The 22,772-nt window shown below is 34.6% G+C and overlaps 1 protein-coding gene across 1 annotated transcript in view; it reads right to left on the bottom strand.

Annotated features, from left to right (window-relative positions):
- SGCZ (sarcoglycan zeta) overlaps window positions 1-22,772 on the bottom strand; it is a 431,852-nt gene that overhangs the window by 33,044 nt on the left and 376,036 nt on the right. The window contains exon 6 of the mRNA XM_017805964.1: window positions 13,826-13,948. Within this exon, the coding sequence (XP_017661453.1) occupies window positions 13,826-13,948 (123 nt within the window). The remainder of the gene's footprint in view (window positions 1-13,825; window positions 13,949-22,772) is intronic.

Raw genomic sequence — 22,772 nt, 5'->3', positions numbered from 1 at the left:
ACATCTCATTCGTTGGCTATGTTAAGAGCACAGATTAGTTACATTTTATCTATAGTCAAAATAGAGAAAGGGGCATCTCTAGAGATTAGTTAACTACTGATAATGGACTGAGATTAGAGCAACAATGCACAGAAACCAAGCACATTGAAGATTTTGCCTTCACCATCTGATCAGCAACTGATGATTTGAATTTTATCTAAATTGGGAAAGTCTTGTTTGGGAATTCAACTTTAACCATATCAGAAGTCACCTGATTTCACCTTCACATTGAAACTGCTTCATAGGGTACCTTATATAGGTTTTAGTGGCCAGTTCTCTATGCCATATGGACATGTGCATTTATTTCTGTTCTCTACTTTGCCATTACTGCAGCATACTGAAAAATTGTTATGTGATAATTACTGCTGCATTACTACAATTTAGGAAATTGTTTTACTTATGCAAAGGAGGTCACAAAGCAGCAGGACTGTTATCCAGATTTTTTAAATAGCTCTGCTATAGCATTTTTACTGTATTGGAATTTACATGCCATTGATAAATTATAATCAAATATTTAAATAAGTGCATTTGTGCACCCTGTAGGAGTCCACCATATGTGTGTTTTAAAAGTCTACAAATGCTTCCAAATACTTTAATATTAAAGCAAAAATGAAAATCTGGAAACTATCCTCCCACATATTTCTACAATGCTAAAACAGAGATATGTGGATATAATGCATTTTTGTGCCTATTAGACCAAACTTAAACAAAAATGTTAGCATCTCTAATTGTTGGAAGTCTATTTTTTTCAGATATGAGAAATAAAATGAAGCTATAATATCAGTTCCTCACAAGGTTGCTAAAAAGTTGATATTACTACTAGTGATTATAACCTATTATGACTGTCTTTGTGTTGCTGCTCTTTTTTAATGTTCTGTTTTTCTCTCTAGAAGTAAATTACTCAGATGACTACAGCACATTCAAACTTGCCATTAGGTAAGTCTTTACTGCAGCTTTAAATGGAAATTCTGTAGCTGTGAAACAGAGAGTGAATGTGCAACAATAATTTTTTCACATAATATTCTCATCTTCAAGACTGCATAGCCACGAAGCAAACCTTTTCATTCAGCAATAAAATGGAAACAGATGTATTTCAAACCAATTAACTGCAGTGACTGTAAACCATCAATGGTCATGATAGTAAACATGTGCCTATGTGTGATCTGTATCAATCACAGGAAAGACAGCATTTTCTGCAGGAGGGGACAAGATACTAAATCATACTGCAAGACGCAAACATTGGCTGAAATACACATGTTCTGCCAAAGCCTCAGATGTTTTTTCAGGCAAGAACCACAGGAGAGTTGCCACATACCTTGCAGATGCTGCGGGAAGAGGGATTATGGCAGTAATTTAGGGCTAGATCCACCACTCCATTTTCAAGATGGGACTGAGCTGGTCACAGAGTAATTTATCAGTGTCAGTCTCAATACTCCCTTCTATGTCACCAAGGAGCAGTATCCAGGGCTCAGACTATGACCGCAATTCAGATTACCTGGCAAATCTTGCAACAGCCCAGCTCTGCTGTGAGTTTTGCAACACAACCCTCGTCTAGTCTTTGCTATTTTACTGTTCGTGAGTCAGGAGAGACTCAAAAATCACACTCTTGTCACTGCTGCAATACAACTATCATAAATTCACCTTTCACATACCTATCATATATTCAGACTTCTAAGATTTAAGCATTTTTCCACTGCATACCAAGGCACATCTGGCTAAAATTAGTGAAGCAGGCTTTATTGCTACATGAAAATTTGGTGTAGTCAGCTGCCAGAGATACCTGTTATTTACATCCTCTTAAAGTACATTATGTTCAGGTGTTTTAAGAACAGAAAACTGAATCCAGGACAGTCATGCCTAGGGAACAGAATGTCGTACAATTTGACTGTCAACGTGAATCAGTTATTTTGATTTATCATTTTTAAGTTAAAACAGAAAGAATATATATCTTTTATCCAACTAGCAACAAAAGCCCTTACTAATTTTAGAGACAGGTTAAGAGACAAAAAAGAAAATCTTTCTTATTTTGCCCTTCCTTCAGATGAACTCTAAGAGGTATTTCTCCATATTACCCTGTTAATAAACTGTCATGATGCTTATCACTCCAGCCTTTCAGTTTTCACTGAAAAGAATGTGACTGGGAAAGACCTTTATTTTTTTATTGTTAAACTTTCCAAAGGAATATATTTCTTTTAGATTTAGTCTTTCTTGTCCTTTAGTCTCCCTCTGGCCTCTAGGCATCTTATCACTGTAAGCAATATGTTCAGTTTTTTGCAACAGGATACTCCCTCTGTTCCTTCCCTTGTTTTGTATTAAAAGTTCCTTTCAATATCTATAATAATTTTTTACGTCAATGTTTTGCCAACATAAAATTGTTTTGAATTACTGTTAGATTTTCCTGTCAAGAAGAAAAAAAAAAGAGAGTATTTTCATTAAAACTTCAACTTCAGAGACTCTAATTGCTCTTTTCCTTTCACTCTAAATCTAAATATAAACCAAGAAGGCAACACCAAGGATGACAGTGAGAAGAAAAAACTGTAACTATAAAAGGCCTGAAAACACTTCTGAGAGCTAAAACATGAAACAAACTTGTTGATAGATACTCTTTCTTCACAGTATGCTTTATCTATTGCATTTTCTCTGTTCCACACTGAGAGTGTAAAAACATATTTAAAAAGTAGTCCATTGTTTGGTAATGCTGCTAAGATAAAAATAGCAAAAATAATACAATTGGCTTGCTTGTTATGAATATAATTTTTTTAAAAAAAGCTATCTCCCTTTGATGTTTAATGAGGAAAGACTTTCAGATGCAACTACCAATTCCACCTCATGCTTTCAACCATAAATTGGGACAGAAATTTTTCAAGTGAACCTAGCATTTGGCTAATGCTAGTATTTTGCTTTGCTGAACTTGGAACCATCTTGTGTCTTAGCATGATATTCAAGTACTTTTAAAAATTTGTGTTGCTGTCCAGACCTCTGACCAACACAACACATTCGCTTTGCAAACAGTGATGTAGAAAAAGGACAAAAAACCACACTCTTAACACTGTAAGTGGTCTAACCTATAGTACTCACTGTCATTTCTTTCACACTTTATGTATCATATAATACATCCCAAAAGCAATTAATCTCTAAATTGACATATGGGAAATACATTATGCAAAGAGGAACTGCACACAGAAGGAAACAAAGGACAATAGAATGGTCACTTTTTATGGCCAAACCCTAATTTTTTCATTTTCTCTTCAGTAAGATGAAAGGGTCGATGTACAAGGTTATTTTAAAATGTCAGTGTGGTTAACCACAGAGTTGCCAAGATATGATCTAACTTGTCAGTTTGCCAAGATATGATCCAAATCAGCTACAATTGTGGTGTGTTCTTCTGTTCATACAGTTCTAATGCCATTTTATGAATTAATCTTGTGAAATTACAGTGTTTTGCAGTGTTGCTATCTGCTTCAAAACAGTGCAGTTTGCACTAACTTTGCTCAGTGTCATACCTAGGAATGCCCACCTCATCAAAGCATACAGCTTGGACCAGTATACATGATACTGACAGCACTTATTTAAATAGGAAGTAAAGAGTCTATATTCCTAGAGTAGCACTGATCTGCTAGGTTTGGCATGAGATATCTCGAAACTCTGCACCTCGGTTTACTGTTTGAGTAAAACAAAAATAGTTAATCATCATGGCGAGGCTTCGCGAACGAAGATTTAATAAGACCTGACAGGAGATCACTCAAATTAAAATATATAATATTAAATGCACATTGTCTTATGTACAATTTTACAGTTTTAAATAATAAAGTGAAAAAAAAAAAGATTTAGCACTTTCCCTGTGGAAAGGGACCTGGGGATCCTGGTCAATGGCAAGTTGAATATGAGTCAGCAGTGCCCTGGCAGCCAGGAGGACCAACCGTGTCCCAGGAGGCATCAGGCAAAATGTCATCAGCTGGTTGAGAGAGGTGATTGTCCCACTCTGCTCTGCGCTGGTGCAGTCTCACTGTTTGTGTGCAGTTTTGGGCACCTCAATATAAGAAGGATATTAAGCTCATAGAGAGCGTCCAAAGGAGGGCAACAAAGATGGTGAAGGGCCTTGAGGGGAAGCTGTATGAGGAGTGGCTGAGGGCTCTTGGTCTGTTCAGCCTGGAGGAGACTGAGAGGAGACCTCATTGCAGTCTACAAGTGACAGGGAAGAGGAGGGGCAGACACTGATCTCTTCTCTGTGGTGACCAGTAACAGGACACAAGAGAATGGGCTGAAGTTGTGACAGGGGATGTTTAGTTTGGATACTAGAAAAATGTTCTTCACACAGAGAGTGTTTGAGCTCTGGAATGAGCTCTCCAGAGAAGCTTACTTTACCAACCAGGTGATCCCCAAATTTAGGGATTAAGTTCTAAGAAAGGGGTAAGAGGAAGAAAGAAATTAATTCCTTACAGAAAGAGATTAGCTGAAGTCTGAAGAAATTGAAAGGGTTTCATCAAGAAGGATGCTCTCTCTGGTCTGGGCAGCCCACTTGAAAATCTGCAAGGATTGCTTACAACAGAGGACAAAGTAGGAAAGAAGGTCTACAGAGGATATGTTTCTAAGCCTGGAATATATGATCCAGTGTAAACAAATTCAGTCAGACTAGGGTATATACCAATGTAATTAGCATTTTCAAGACCATTCTTGCTAGATTGCATCTAGTTAGATTTCAAGTAAAAGGAAAACCTGTTTGCAATCACATACAGTATACTACTGAGACTTACTTCAAGATTCTTGTCTGATGATCAGATCTCAGAAAAGGGAAGCTTCTCCCTAGAGAAGTGCCTGCTGGGAAAAACTGGTTTGGCTGGTAGATGGAAAATTTTGAATAGAGGAGGTAATACATAATGAAGTTCCACTGCATCCAAAAGACTTGCGCTTATATTAAAGACATATCTTTGAAGAAACAAAAGTATTCATGAGGTAAAGGAATAAAGTTGTTAACCAGTCACTGGTCAGCTTGTGACTCGTCAACTGCCATGTGGAATGGATGAGAACTGAAGGACTTCCCTGGAACAAACCAGAGCAAAAGTGTTAAGAGAATGTGAAGGAGTGCAGAGAGTAGAGCTGGTACATGGCTTGCCTGTCTCTGAAAGCACATGCTGAAAGCCAGCAGAGAAAGCCAAGAAAGTAGGTGCTGGTTCTCTTGCTGGACAAACACTACTTGCTGGACCTTGGTTGAGGATGCATGCCCTTCCTTCTGTAGCAGAGGGTATTCCACCTCTCTCATAATGTCCCATCATGCTGCCACTTGCTCAGGATTTACAGACAGACCGCAATGCACAATGAAAAGTAAAAATGCAAGAAAAAAAATTGCTATAATTTTTCTTTTACTTTGTAAAAGAGAAAAAAGGAATCCTACATTTAGCTTGAACAGAAATACTTTTACATGAAAGTCAAAATGACAGATTTCATGAGTAGTTAGTTAAGAGATCAAAATGGAGACCTAGCTGCAAATGCATATACTGATCTCTGTTTTCTTGGACATGCTACCCACATGCTTTTTCATTCTAACCAATGTATTATAGCTAATAAAACCCTTTAAAGAATCTAAATAAAACTACAGTGAAGATAAAACTACAATGAGAAAGACTGTATCTAACTAAGAACTAAGGTTAGAAAGAACAAATTTTATTGAATTTATAGTACTTGGCTTGTGACTAGACATAAAAAGAAAGTATCTGATCTCCTCTAAGGCTTATTCCTTGCTGTGATCAGTAAGTTCCAAACCAAATCAGAACCAAATCAGTTTATCTTCAACAGATTATATAATTAGCTCTGAAGAAGTAAATGAAGGAAATTCTGCATTCTCTACAGCCAAATTATTTCAGAGTTTCACTATTCTTTCTTTAAAAAGGCTTGGGAGTTTTTTTGTTAGTTCCAATATTCCAAAATATGGTCACTAATCCCTGTGCATTAAATGATTATTTTTCTTTATAAAAAGCTTAATCTGTTTAATCTTTTTATTTTGGTGGTCAACGTCACCACATAGGTTCTTTGCCCTTTCGTCGATACCCATGAAATATAAATCCATTTGCCTTTTGAGTCTCAGAGCAGTTATACAGTTTTGCCTGGATATTCAAGTTTTTGCTTCATTCTCTTATTATGAGATAACTCTTACCACATTTAATTTCATGCTTTCTATAGAATACATGTTGACTTTTGCCACTCTTACTTCTGGATTCCTAATCTGAATTCTTAAACATTTCTATTTATATTTCTTAATCTTTATAACACATACACACTTCTGTATTTTCTGAATCTTGAGCAAAGCTACATTGTTATACACTTTTAATTCAAATACAATGGCCTATATACATTGATGATATTTTTCCACAGCCAAAATGATGGCTTATTATATTTTTGTCTTGGTGTGCTGAATTTAATGCTGTCAGACACTGTGAGATGTAAACTCATCATTAGCCACAGTGAGGATAGGAATTTAAATTCACAATGTAGGCTGAAAGCTGCAGGCCATATTTTCGTGGGTGAAATAATTTTTTTCTGGAGTCATTTCCTTTGTGTGAAATTATTCCTAGCGTATAGGAGTCTGCTATGAATAAGCTTTGAAATGTATTGCAGAACAGACATTATTTGAATCTGTGTTTTTCACAGCTTTGCCTGCATACCTGCTTTATAAATAGATTTAGGGAAAACAGTGAAGTCCAAGATGTTACTGGTGGGGATCTGCTAGCTTTTCCCCTGAGTAAGGTTTTGTTTCAAATTGTGACTGCCCTGCGCTCAAACAGTACCTTCATGAGAGGATTTGAGCTATTTTCTACCTAAATTTAGAGTCAAGATCTTCCTGTTCATTTATGAGTAAATTTGGAAAGTATGATGTATGTCATGACATAATGCATATATAATCTCACCATGCAGTTTATGACTACTAAATACATTAGCTTGTACTGAAAGTTGGAATAAAAATTTGCCTTAAGGTAGGATAAAAATAAAAAAGCTACTTTTTACTGGTTTGGGATAGAATTCAGAGAAAATGAAGTGCAGTTCTGACATGTATTACATGGCTCACAGTAAGAAGTACATCAGTATATTCTTTGCGAAAAGTCAGATGCCTGCAATATTTCCTGAAAATATAATAGTATTTTTCCTATTCTGAAAGCTTTACAAATTGAAATCCAAATTATCTCATCTTCTATCATCTAATGAGAATATTGCTGCAGGACAAAGTAAGTAATTTTTGGCCTGTAGTGTCATCATTATAGGGAGAGTATTTGGAACCAAACACATTTTTCATTGAACTGAAATCCTGTAGTATTGTGCAGCCTGATCCTTATCTTCAACAACAAAATTTTGTTTCCAGGCATAAATAAACCACAAGCAAATTCTTTAAGACAAAAAAAAAAAAATTAAAAAAAAAGAAAATAGTAATGCTGGAGCTCTTTTGTGATTTACCTTTCCCTCCTGTGAGTGCTTATATCTTAAAAATAGAGATGGGTCTGACTGCTGCAATTTAAATGTGCATTTTCAAAACTACAAAGCCTGTGGGCATGTGTGTGTCAGGTTTATGTTAGGTTTAAGAATTAGAATGTTACTACAAAATCTGAATCCAATTAATACCCAATTCCTGCATCTAAACCTTCTGAAGGTTTACTGTTTACATTCTTATCAGGCTGTATTGTTTTGATTTAAGGGTTATCTCAGCTTATTAATAATGGGGCAATTTTCCACTGAGCTTTGACCCTTCCATAGGTCCTGTGGCTTTGCCTGGAATCATCCAATTCAAACACTTCAAAACTAGAAGTATTTTAAATTGTATCTCTGGACTTTGCATAGTTCTTCAACAGGGAATGTGGAATATGACTATCATATAATGCAGATATTAGTAGGTTTTCCTAAAATTATTAATTCTTACATTGGTCACAAATACCCAGTAGTTTAATCCTGATGTCAAAAGTTTAGCCTGAAAATCAGATTCACTCTGTAAGTTTGAAACAGGCTCTGGACTGATACTGCTCTTTACCAGACCAGGGTAAATACTCTCCAGTAACTTTGGATAACTGCTGGTTGTGTTCTGCAAAGGAACAGCTAAGACAAACACAGAATCAACTAAAAAAACCCCACCTTATTTAATAGAATTAAATAGATTACAGCCCAGAAAGAGAGGAAAGGATTGAAATCTGTCTCCTCTTATGTCATGATGCTATCATGAAAAAGGAGGGAAAAAAAGAAGCTGATTATTTAAGGAGAGGTATTCAAAAACTATGGATTATAGAAAGGTTAACTCTCTAGGTAGAGGATGATTTTCTACTCCCTATACATCAGAAGAGTATAATTTTGCTGGTTTTATTTTTTTCCTTTCTTTTCCTTTCTTCTGCCTGATTATATGCTGGCTCCTTCTATGACTCTGTCTACAGAACAGCGTAGATGAGTATTTTTCAGTGAAATGGCTGTAAGAAATTGAACGTGTTTTCCTGGGCTGACAGAACTGTTTGCATATTTGTCTGTTTTTAGGTTTATTCCTTTTTCCAAAAAAAATTATGTTACCAAGGCTTATTTCACTTTACATATTCCTGAGACCAGTTCTTCTGTTCCTTGGCATGTTTTTGTTCAAGTGCCAAAAATCAAAATATTTCTTTTGCAAATTAGTTATTATCTTCAAGTGAGTCTAGTCTTCCAACAATCTCCACTGTCACCTGGAGGCTGGTGTAAGCACACACTGCTTGGAGTCTGAGCTGGCTGGGTGCATTCTGCCCTTAACTAGAAGATATAAATGTATTTATGCAATGTCCTGGATAAGAAATTTATTTACTTAGTCTCACCACTTGTAGCCTGCCTATACATCTTTCAGTTCATAGACAGCTTGGAGCCCACATGCATATGATTGTAATCAGCTCTGTAGTTGTACCTTCAGAGTAATGCCCTGACAGGTTGTTATATTGCCAAGTGATTAGATTACCACAATAATATTATCTTTCAAACAGAGCTCTCATACAGACAAGTCTGGACATTGAGTGCTTTCCTGAGATCTAAATAAGCTTGTCAGAAACCTTATTCATCCAGTACATTTTGGAGTACATATTAATGTAGACATTACTGAGGAAACACAAAAATCCTATGTATACGATGCATTTTTGTTACTGAGAGATGATGATAAAAGAATTCTGGTTCATGCAGTGTCCAGGATACTGAGAATCTGGCCTATCTACTTAAAGGATTAACTTTTTAGAACAACATCAAATATAGTAGTTTTACTGTGGTCAGATAATTTGGCTGCATAAACCAGCTTAAAGTGATTGTTTCCCTTCATCTTGTGCCACTTCACTCTCCAAACTCCATCTGTCCTGAATGACAATCCACCAATTGAACGTGGCAAATCCAAGATCTTTCCCATTCATACCAAAATTACTATTCAGTCTCTGAATGTACTAGATATACGCCTACTGTAATAACAACATACATAAAATAATAATTTATTTTTCTACATTTCAGTACTTGTTATAAATATTTTATTTCTACTTTTCCTACCTAATTTGCAATTCACATATATTTCCTCATATTTCTGTCATATTTCCTTTTTATAGCCATAAGCCATATTTCTATTTTATCATTTCCTTTTAACTACTCTGGAAGACCCTTCTATATTTCAATTACCTACAGACTCACAGTCCTGCATCAGAATCTTAAAATCAAAACTGAAGTACTGATGCACTCCTTTGCATGTTAATTCTCACTATTATTAGAATATTAACAGAATATAAGTATGTAGGTATCTTCTGAAGTTTCCTTGATACATCAAGGCTCTCATCCTTCATCTAGTAAAGTTAATGACTGATCAAAAGCCGTACTGAACCCATGGTAAGCATATACTTTGGCGTAATGAAAAATATACTTCCAGCCCTTCACAGATTTTTCCCTGACACTGTTCTGGTGTCAAATTAGATTTGACCTATACACATCCTGCTATTAATCTGAGAAAGTCTCCATTACAACTGAAGTATGTTGTCCTCTTCTGACTTCCATTTTTCTACTTAGTTGTGCTATTTGACAAGGAAGAAGGCTCTTAGGAAGTCGTAATGATCTGCAAGGTTTTTATACCTCTTCTTTTTGTTTCTCCTACTGCTGCTGGCAACAATGTGCAAACCTTAGTACAATTGCACTTCCCATAATGAGATCTATTTTTATGTTTGAAATATGGAAACAAAGTGATCTTCATCTAATTGTATGAGGTCATATAATACAGACATGGAACCCCATGTATCTGAAAAGTTTTGTGTTTCCAAAAATTATGGAAGGAGTTGAACGCTATAGAACTATTACTAAAATCTTGGTAAAACAATAACTGACAATTTTCTAATTAGCTTCTTATTTATTTTTAGAGGAAAAATATTATTGCTGACATATTAATTATAACTATAAAAAAATTCAGTTCTATCCAGAAAAGACTTTAGGTCCTGTGCCCAGACATGCAGCATTAAGGCATGAAAGAAAATAAGCCAGTATTTAAGAAAGTAATAGGGAACAAAATAAATTAGTTCTCCATAAAGGTAACATTTTCCAAATAATTTAGACTGGGTTATTTAGAAAAAGCAACACAGCTTATGTGCTACATCTAGAAAACATAATTGAATTTGATTGCAGAACAGCAATAGCTTCTGATGGAAGACTTATTTAATAAATAATGATTAATAAACATGAAAAGCCACATCTAAAAGTATAACTGATTTAGCAGTCATGTAAAACCTGTAACAAAACAAGTTACAGTATAGTTTTTATGGGTCTCAGAAAAAGGATCAGAAATAAAATTATGGTTAAAGGACGCTATAGAAAAGTGATGGAAGTGTACAGATCAGAAGAACATGTAGGAGACAAGATGAGAATTAAATTGCTATCTCTTCTCCTTCAAGAAGCATAGAGAGAGAAATACTTTTATCAAAAAAGCAAAATATTTGTATAATTTGGATAAAACAGTATAAATTAATGGGAAAAAAGAGTTTCTGATAATGGGTATTTAGCCTTAACTGAGAAAACCACCTCAAAAGTCAGAGAAAAAACCTTGGTTGAGTTGTCAAAAAAAGTAGGAGTAGTTAGACTGTGCCTAGACAAGGTCCAGGTTCCTTTGTACTTTTTAAACAGCTGGTAGATACAAGTTTGGTTTAAGAAAAAAGAGGATGACAAACTGTACTATCAGAGACATACAGTGAAAGGTTTTATAGTAAGAATTATAACTTTCTTTCATAGCACTGTCTCAAAAAAATGCATACCGACCTAGGCCTTCTTAATCTGTTCTCTCAAAAGTACTCTGGCAGGGGAAAGCTGCCTCACAATATATGCTTGTACTCTCATTGACAAGGGTGACCAATACAACTCTGCTACAAGAGTATCTTACGAAGATCATCTTGCAATCAAAAGAAATACAAAATAAAAGCAAGGGGCAGGAAACTTTGCATTAAGTTTTAGATAACGGAAGTAAAAGTCAAGCAGATACTCTTGCTCTGTAACTGCAGAAAGAGTGAAGGAGACCCCGTGAATACTACAGATGCTGTCCATTCACTAGGACAGGGTGAATATAAGAGATGGAGAAAGGTTTAACCGTGTGCAGAAAGGAACCTGTGAGCCCACCAGAAAATCAGCTCCTTATTCCTGCTTATTTCCCAGTTCTTCAGCAATATGTTCAATTCATCAAGGCTTTCTCTTTGCTCCCTACAAAGCTCTGTGATACACATTAAGCTTGGTGGCAGGAAGCATCTCTGCTCAAAGGGGCAAGAGTCAGCTGCAATTCTAACAGATCTGTCTAATAAAGCAAAAAGTTGAATCTTTTTTATTCTTTCCTTGAATAATAAAGCAGAAAAGAGTTAACACAGTTAAACAAAAAAGCTAAAGTAACAATGGAAGGAATAAGTATTTTAAATTAAATCAGCCAACTGCCTAATTTTAAAGTAACAGACTCTTAATAGGGAAATATATGGTTGCGATATCTCTAAAACAAAAAGTACTACTGATTCCATATATTTCTTATCTGGGAAATAAACTGATATCTGGATTACTACAGTGTTTCTACTATACCTTTATCCCTGAAATAGGCTGCCTATATAAAAATTTACAAATAAAAATGTTACAAAAATAGTCAATGAGAAGCTGTCCATTTAATCTAATAAGTTTTTATTAATCAAGAATTTCTTAGACTGCCTTATGAAATTTTTTTAAAAAGATGTTTATTCTTCTAAAATGAGAAAAAATCATACACAAAAAATCCCACTTGCCATAGTAGTCTATAAATGTCCATGAAATGGGCATACTTTAGAAAATTATTATCAAAATGAATCATTTATTGGACCTGTTCACAGTTAAGTGTTTCCAAAGAGACACTATTGATTGCTACATAAGAAAATAAAATAATTTCATTGTAGTACCACATTAAATAACTACATGTGAGAGTTTAATTTCCAAATAAGCACAGCTTATATTTGCTTTTTGATATTCAATTTTTGTTTTACTTGTTCTTCAATGATTCCTTTCCTACATTCATCCCAAAGGCATCATGATAATCAAAACACATGCCTGAGAAAAATAAACTAAAGAAAAAAATTCTGGTTGATGTTTGACATTATGATGTCTTGCCAGGTTTCATCAGTCATATCATGTCATGTGAAGTAATGCAGTCTGATTGATGGAGCTCACAGGGACTCACAGTTTTTCACGTTTGCTGAAAAATTTAAAGGTATCACAAAATCTTCGGACAAAAGTAGTACTTATGGTGCAAAAAGTTTGATTAAAAAATAATTACCATTACATCTAAAACTTATGATCACATTTCTCAGTGGCAGGAAATCTAATTCTTAGTGGCATTTGTAAGATGTTTTATTTTTCAACTTTTGATATATACTTTGAAATCTCTTATGTCAATTTTATATTTAAGATTAAATTTCTCAGCATTTAATACTATGACTGAGTTTGAACCTTAGCAGGATTCAGTATGATTCTCTTTTTTCACAGTACACATGATGGGTTCTGCTTTCCTAGGGATGGCTGAACAGCTGACTGCCCATGGAAAGAAGTGAATGGATTCCTTTTTTCACTTTGCTTGCATGCGTGACTTTTGCTTTACCAGTTGTTGAACTGTCTTTATCTCAAACCATAAGTATTTTTAATTTCACTCTTTCAATTCTCTCCCCCATCCCCTCTGGCGATGGAGCGAGTGGCTGTGTGGGGCTTAGTTGCCAGCTAGGGTGAATCCATAACAGTAATATCAAATGACTTACTTATATATACATATCTAGTAATGGCAACTATTTTTCTTACTTTCTTGAACAAATGCTCAAGTCAAGACAAGGTTTCTATTCACAATGGTTCAGCTGAGCCTCATGAAGTAAAGCAGAGAACATACTGTTAATTCAGATGGAAGTTAGACTTGATACTTTGTATATATAGAAAAAACAAAGGTCATAGTATATGACAGTAGTTTTTATTATTGTGAAGGAGCATTACCTGAACAAATGGCATAGGTACTACAAAACAATGCTTAATGGTAACATATAAAAGCCAAATCACAATGGTAAGTGTGATTTATATCACAGTTGATCCTGCAGACTTTAAATTCATATCTGCCTTTAGAGGAATTGATTTTTAGATTATGCAGCATCTTTTGGTTGGTCAAGAAATCACTGATGATGATGAGAAGAATTTTTCCTCTACAAGGGATTAAAATTTTGTAGAAGCTTAGTTGCTTAATTATTACTAAAAATATTAAAAAATATATACTGTGTACATCTATTTAGACACTTTATCATTACCATACCTGTTACTTTCAGTCTGTCAGCTCCAATGACAATCTCATCTTCATCTGCAGAAAACAATACTTTTCCACCTTCACTTGCTCTCACTTCAAATCTCTTACACTGAGCCTCCACAGCATCAGCTCCTGAAATCAAGTAAGTTATTGTTTCATCTAAGATATTTTGTAAGAATTAAAATAAACATCAGCATACATGGAATACCCAAAACATATCGACTCCGTGAGGCTTTGACAAAATACTGGGCTTTCTGTAAGCCTGATAGATAATCTGCATTATAAAATACTGTTAAAATAATTTGCAGAGTGTCTATTTCGCTATTTCATATCAGGATAGAATTTAAAGAAATTATGAAAAACACCTATTTCAGAGTTGTGTGGAATTCAACACTAAAATTTAGAATGTACTTAAACACTGAGATCTTGAAATGCCAATTCAGACAGAACTTTCTGGGGTTTGTTCAGTTTAAATTGCAGTCTTGTCATTGGAAAAAAAAAAGATAACACGTTAGCCTATTCCATAAAGACAAACAAAGCAACACGGCAGAAAAAGGTATTTTTCATTCAGCTCTACTTCAAACTTAAACAAAGAAATAACAAAACAAAACAAAAAAATCAAGATACCAAAAAAGATGAACTGAGATATCACAATTTATGTCATATTTTATGAAAGAATATTCCCAAATATCTCAAAGATCAAAAACTCTAAAATAACTCTAATTAGACAGTCATATAGAATTGATCTAACTCCAATAAAAAGGTTACAGATATCAAAACTCTTTTAAATTTATTATGCTTTAAAATTTACTGGTCTTATCCTTACTCTTCAGTGTTTTGTCTACTAAATTCTTTCTGAAAATGGTGTTGAAAAGCAATGAACTGCATATGGCACAACCAGATGTAAGGCAAGATATAAGGTTTCAGGGAATAATTATCTGAAATTTTCTCTCTGATCTCTAATTTGAATTGTAATGTACACCTGGAAGCAATCTATATGGGTAAAATTATGGGGAAGGCCTTATGGACAAAGAAAATCATGTATGTCATTTCACTTTAACAATCGGGTTTATAGGTTTGTAAATCCTCCTGCTTCTCTAATATAGAAGTTTTCAGGTTAATATGCAAATGTACAGTATCAAAATATGTAATAAAATGAAAAAACTGTAATAGCTAATTTTGGACAAGGAATTGCCATAACAGCCCTTAATTTGCAGAATCAGATAAGAAATCAAAACAACAATTCCTCTTACTTTCACATGACCTTATGTTTGTACTGTAAAAAATTTCTGGCTATCTTTAATTTATGAAAGTAAAAAGAATATGAAAAGGAACTATAAAAATACTTGTGATGCCCCATTTTGTTGAAATTAGACATGTTTATTCTGTTGTAAGTGTGTAAAGTGGTATTTTTCCTCCACTCTCTCTACAATTATACTTTTTTAAAAATGTGATAAACAGATTGTTGGCTTTGTTTTGAAAAAATACGAAATTTTTGTAAAGACAGACGGGGCAGATTTCAGATAATCTAATGTCAGCCACGGGATAAATGCTACACCTCACAAACATTCCAGAATGCTTACTAATAAAAAGGTATAATGAAGTCTAATAGTCTATCAGGTAAATGTATCACAATATATATTCATAAATATCTGTCTTACAGAATTCATCCATTACTCTTAAATACCTTCCAAAGGTCAGTGATGATGTCCTTGATAGGGGTGCCCCCTAGGCACATTTGAATTATTTGTTTAAAATGCAATCAGTTAGCTAGTGATGCATGTTATCAATACAGTTTAGTAGGATACTCTGTTCTCTTGCACTGTGTCACAGGTAAAGATATATTTTTAAAAAGCTATTAAAAACATATTAATATTTACTTTTTACATGAGTGCTTCTTTTATGAAACCCAGTGAGAAGAGGCTTTATCAGACCTCTGGTGAGTTCAACGGGCTGTTGTGTATCTGTTCAGCAACAGAAACACATAAGGAAATTAAGAGGTCAGTTTATCAATTTTTTTCAGTTTTACTCCTTAGTTTGCATATAAGTTAAGTTTATATATTTTTCTGCAAAATAATTACATTAAAAAATAAACCATGCTGCTGTTGACTCTATCCAATTACTTTATGAAATTGGGATAACCACATAACTCAAATTACTCTAAGAACTGCATTAAATTATTATATTACTCTTTAATTCATTTGAAAGAGGGAGAAATTATAATAAATTATAGACTTTTAAAAATACTTGTAGAAATTATAGATGACCTTTTATGACTTCTGAAGGTTATGTGATCCACTGATAATTTACACACGGCTATGATTCAATGCTCAAAATGATATATGATAGTCATGAGCAAACACTGTTCACGACAGTAAAACCAAGGTGTAATCCTCTTTAAATACCATTGCACAAAAATATTTATTCCAGAATGCTTCTTATGGTTCAGAATGGGAAGACTAGCAGAGGCTAAAAAGATAAATGCTTTCTTGTTGAATATAAGTGCTTCCAGAAATGTCATGACCTCATGGTTCGAAGGAAGATGTTCGAGATACCATCAGAGTTGAAGCTAATATTATTTATGACAAAATAAATGGTAGCTTCATATTTGAAATAAGAATGCATGCTGGTATTTAAGCACTTATTTATAACTGGAATAACATTTGTGCCCTCTCTGTGTACCACTGATATTTTACCACTGTGTCTTTTGGAGGCAGAAAAAAGAAGAGCCTGTTACTGAGTTGTTCATGTTGCCCTAATAAAATCATAGACTAAAAGGTTCAAAATCAAATAGCATAAACATTTACATTTTACATAAGCCTTTTACAATGTTTAGCTTTTATTCTTTGCTACATATTTTCTTACGGCTTCTGTTGATTTTTTTTCAGAATTTAAATAAGTTCTGATATTATCAAAACATTCAATATTTGATACTCTTTTGGAATAGTGTTTATTTTTGGTTTGGAAATATTTGTTCTTAATTATGAAATATCTAAAAGACATACAATTAAAAGGCATTAATTTAATACAAAATTTATGAAAGCCATATTAAAAATTACCCAAAATATATCACTTTGGGGAAAAATCATAAGCAATCATTTTTCCTGATTTAATCAAAAGTTTGATTTCAAAATCTCAAAGCCCTTCTGGAATTGTTTAGTTTTCAGTCATTTTCTAAATTTTATTCCGTTCTAAGGCCTTAGAATACACTGCATCGCACTTCACAAGGGCTGCATTTTGAACTGTTATTGAAAAGCATAGGTAAGAATTCTGTTGTAGAAGTAAATTTCAAAATGCTCCACTCAACTCATTAGGAAAAAAGAAAAGATGCAATACAACCAGTGTTTATTATCATGGCCCTGGAGACTGGCTTTTTAACAGTGATGGGTTGCAAAGCGAGGAGTCTACCACAGTGGACTTTATTCCCAGTTCTCTACTTCATTCCCTATAGCAGTGCAGGGAGTCAGGGAATGAGGGTTATGGCCAGTTCATTACATATTATTTCTGCTGCTTCTTCCTCCCCAGAGAGAAGAGTCCTAACTCTGCTCCAGCATGGGGTCCCTCCCATGGGAGACAGTCCTTCACAAACTTCTTCAACATGAGTCTGCATGGTCTGCAATTCTTCACAAACGGCTCCAGTGTGGGTCCCTCCCTTGGAGTACAGTCCTTCAAGGAACAGGCTGTTCCAGGGTGGGTCTCCCACGAAGTCAAAAGCCCTACCAGTAAACCTACTCTAGCATGGGCTCCTCTCTCCACAGGTCCTGCCAGAAGCCTGCTCCAGCACAGGCTTGCCACAGGGTTGCAGCCTTCTTTTGGGCATCCACCTGCTCTGACATGGGGTCTTCCACGTGGTGCAGATGGATCTCTGCTATCACATGGACTTCCATAGGCTGCGTGGGGACCGCCTGCTTCACCATGGTCATCACCACAGGCTTCAGAGGAATCTCCTGCCCCTCCTTCTGCACTGATCTCGGTGCTGCAGAGCTGTTTCTCTCACATATTTTCATTCCTCTCTTCTCTGGCCACAAATATTTCTCTGCAGTAACTTCTTTTTCCTTCTTATACATGTTATCACAGAGGTGCTGCTACCATTGCTGACTGGCTTGGCCATGGCCAGCAATGGGTCCATCTTTGAGCCGGTTGGCATTGGCTCTGCTGGACACACTACCAGAACCTTTCCACACATACCAAATACAGAATGTTAGAGATGTCCTTGTCCTGCAACCATACTTATGGTTCAGGAATCCAAAGTTTAATCTCAAATAACTTAATACTTAATAGTTTTATCTTTATTTAAGAGCTAATGATTGCTTAGGTACCTAAAAGTAAGTGGCATTATAAGTACTGTATGCTGCTATTTTGTACCCATCAACGTTGTTGCTCCTAACAGAAAATGTGTCAGAAATCAAAAAAAGACCTGCCACATTATTACTCTTTATATATCACTGCAAATGACAGCCTGTGTTTTGATAACTCCTTTTTAAAACTTGCAGTGTATTTAGGGTTATATAGGTTTTCGTGAAGAATGACTTAAAGAACAATAATCTGGAGCTTCGACAAAGAAATACATATGTTTCAGATGTCCAGCATTTGTGCTGCTTCAGCATCATATTATATAAAAGTACACCTAGAATTCAGCTAGTCCAATATATCATTACAGGAGGTAAATATATTTTTTTATTCTAAAATAAATGGGCTTTCACTTTATGTTGCACTCAGGACTTAACAGTGCTCGGTATTACTTACTTATTGCTGCAACAGGGGTTAGTGTATTCAAGCCACTTGAGAGATTACTAACAAAACATAATACATGTTGAATCTGTCTCTTTGATGTAGAACCAGATGAGAATGTTATAAAACCGGTTTTGAAAAGTTAAACTGCCTACAGAGTAACCAATGCTATCAAAATGGAATTCTGTTTCATTACATTTTCATTTCCCAGTTGAAATAAGATCAAGCAGTTGCATTTGTAGTATATTAGTGTATTATCTTCCTAGCTGTAAAGCAAATTGCTGTGTTCCAACAACATAACAAACATAGACATCTCATACAATGTCTGAATCCTTAACTGTGCTACCAACAAAAATGATGTATCATGTCTCAGAATATCATGCATGAACAAAGGACATATTTTGAAATTATTAGTTCAAACTTGTAGAGCAATCACTACTTTCAGCAAGTCATATCTGCTTGAATAATACATACTTCAGTCCAGAAAATCATGTAAAAGGTATCTTCTAAATTGTATTTGGAAAGGTAATTTCAATTAAACTGTTGGTGGTTGTTAGCAATTAGACCAAATTTTCTGCATGACGCAAGTGTGCACAGGCAGTTCAGGTGAGGGTTTTTTGGTTTGTTTTTTTTTGTTTCTTTGTTTTACTTTGTTTGGGTTTTTTTTGCTGTATAGAGAGCATATACAGTGATTAAAGCTTGCTGGCCAGCTTGAATTTCCCCTACCAGCAGACTGAATCTCAAGTAATTCTGTGGCTGTGCATATTGTGCTTTATGATACACTGTATCCTATATTTCTGTTATGGGAAACAATATTCAGGTTTGAGGTTCTTTTATTTTCCTCAGTATTTTCCACATAGTTCATCTCCCTTTCATCTCCTTTTCCACAAAATTATATAATAGGAGGTAATAATAGAATGTAGAAAGTCATTACTGTGGAGACAAGATAGATAAACTAAAATTAATAATCTTCCTCAGGTTTTTTGTGGGGTTTTTTGCTACAATTTCTATCCAAACATTACTTTAAACTTAGTTTTGGGATTTTGAAGAATATTTAATATTGCTCATACTCATTTAGCACACAAAATATATTTGGGACTTAAGATCATATGCCCTTTCTTTCTTGTCATTAAAGCGCTCCACTCCCACTCTATCAACAGTAATGAAAGTAACATAAATGTTAAAATCAGGGCGAAGCAAACATTTGCTTTGCCTGGTCTTCTGGCTTGTTTCCAACACCTACAATGAATTTCCATTCATTCTCAACATAATGAAACTGTCAACAATACTAAATACACACAAAATTATATTTTTTTTCTTTTCTTCTATTGACGAAGATATTTTCTGTACTTATGTCCAATTTAGATGAACACTAGCAGTTGTGTCTGATTTCTAAATCACCTTCTGTGTCCACCTGGCAGATAACAAATTCAGACATAGATAAGAAATCAACAACCTGAAATTAAATATAGGGACTAGAATTCAAATGGAATTACCACAAATTTATGATCCTTGTAAATGCAAAACATAATGAAGTTCAGTGTACTTTCTTCTGGTTCTTCAATGAAAAATGGGTTATTTATACATTTATTAAATGCAGAGTTTAGGTGGATGACAAAGAAAGTTACTTTTATGAGAATGTGTTGATGCTTCTGAGATTGGAGATAAAAGAGATGAAGCATTTTTCATAAAGATTCAACCCCCAGCTGGGTCTAAAATCAATATTTGTGAAATATACACCTAAATTTTTGTTAATATTCATAGCAATATTAATAGGAAAGTTAGATATTATAATATTTTGGCCACCAGAGGTCTCAAAAATATTTCACTGAATACAAGTGCAATAACACGAAGGACTCATAGCAGCTGAATAGAAGAAGCATTGATGAATTTGAAAAAAGAGAACTTTCAGCTGAGAGCAAGACATCTACACAAAGAAAGATGCACAGCAATCAGAACATATTCTGTGTTCCATTTGCTGAGGAAGGCAAAGACCATCTTCATTATATCTAAAATGTGTGAAAGTAGAAGGTAAAAAAAAAACCCTAGTGGGGTCTGTCAACAGCTGATGGCCATGCTGTAGAGAAGTCAGAAATCTACTGCTTCTAAGAGAAGTTGATCTTCAAGGTTTCCTGGTTTGAACGACTGCCTACTCAGACAAGGGAAGCTGGAGCAAATGCTAGGCCAGAAGAAGCAATGCACATATTTGTTATCCTTTTTAAGAGTGAATAACACCAGCTGTCAACTTAAGTTATTAAGGAATAAGCCACACATTTATATAAGAGGAAATTAGGTAGAACCATCTGAATCAAACAGCAGGTATGGTGGAAGCATGACACTTCCTTCTTCATGATCTATGGACCCACTAATATCCATAAAAGATTAGTGATATTACAGGTTTAGGACTTGGTCAATGGAAGCTCACAGAAAAGTTCTGCCCCTCCAGGCAGATTTTACTTCTAGGAACTTCATATACAATCATTATGGTTGTAAAAGCCTCTAAGATCATCAAGTCCAACCACTAACCCAGCACTGACAAGTCTGCCATTGGCATGGCATATCAAGTTCATTATATTCAAAATGTTGCCTGCCACCTCTGCAATGGATAGAATACATTCTTCATGCAGTCTGTCTTCCTGGTGCATCTTGACAGTGCAACTCCAAGCATGAAAATAGATGTATGTGAAAGTTGTATAAAAGTTGCAGCAGACAGCACTCTCCATGCTACTTCTATACAAGGCCACAACAGCTCAAGAGCAAACCTGTGCTTTTCCTCCTACTGTCTCTACCACATCATATTATCTTTTTGAGACTCAGAAATTACATGGGTAAACAGACCTTTGGTCTGATCGGACACAACTGTTCATAATTTCAGCAGTTACGAGTAATACACGTGGGTGAAATGTGCTTCTTTGCTTCTTGAAGGTTGTTTGAGCTTTAAGTTAACACGTTTATTTTGCTTCTATAGTGGCTAAAAGCATAATACTATAAATGCATTTTAAACATACATAAACAATATAAAATAAAATATATAATTATTAAATAAATATAAATGGATATATAAAAATGGATAAATTTTAAATTAGATTATTAAATTAAGTATATTTAAAGTAAATAGTAGGTAAAATTACAAATAATTATATATTGTTTTTATTACCAGATTTATTGCATTATCTTTCCTATGCATGTTTTCCTCTATTGTCCAGGAATCTTTCTTTCTGACATCAATAAATAGCCACACTATGTTAACTTCTTCTTATAGCCACATTTATCAACTAAACTTTCATTGACAAGCTCAAATGTCCAGCTCAGGCAAATGAATTATTTATAACTCTAAAATATTTTGTGTACTACAAAGCATGAATGATAATAGAAAGCTTATCAATTTTTATTACTCATGAGGAATGCAACCTGAATAGTACTAAATCCTAAGAGAACTTTCCAAGTTTTCAGCATTATCCTTAACCTTGTAATTTTTAGCTTTCAGTGATGCAATTATTTTTTACAACTGAAATAATTTACAAAGCTGAACATATACCTTTTGGAAGCTGAGGCTTACTGAAGCAGTCTGGGAATTACATTTCCACACAAAATCAGTGGGAAAATTTATATTGTCTCTGTTGGCTAAACCAGGCTGCAAGGTTATTGTTACATTGTTTGGTCACTACATGTTTTATGAAAATCCAAAGTTGTCTCTAAGTAACTGCAGAATATTCAACTGAAAAAAAACAAGAGTTAAAAAAAGACAGAACAATACATAGTATGAGAGACTTGACTAATGCTGTATGTAATGAACAGCACATCCAAATCAAATAGCAAGAGCACACACAAATACTAAGGGGAGTACGAAAAGTCTTCATTAAATAGATGAAACTCTAAGACAAAACAGGAATGTTGAATTTCTCCTTGGGAAATATAACATCTTGCAGATCATAAGGTCATTCATTCCTCTATAAAATTGTTTCTATTTATCATTATATATTTAATTTAGGTCAGATTTCTAGTCTGACTTGTCTATTGAATGTTCTACAAATTTACCAGAAATTCTACTGAAAATCAATGATCTGTAAATCTCTACAACGCTGCTTATTTATTTTTTTTTTTAAAAGACCTGATGTTTGACCTGTTTGCATCTTTTTAGACCTTATCTCTCATCTGCATACTCTCTAAAATAATTGCTAATAATGCAAGGACCTTTCTGCTGCCTGCTTTATCATTTTGAGGT

The sequence above is a fragment of the Lepidothrix coronata genome, unplaced genomic scaffold (genome assembly GCF_001604755.1).
Source record: "Lepidothrix coronata isolate B3197 unplaced genomic scaffold, Lepidothrix_coronata-1.0 Scaffold0, whole genome shotgun sequence".
In the NCBI taxonomy this organism is placed as follows: domain Eukaryota; kingdom Metazoa; phylum Chordata; class Aves; order Passeriformes; family Pipridae; genus Lepidothrix; species Lepidothrix coronata.
This window is presented reverse-complemented; position numbering and strand designations above follow the sequence as displayed.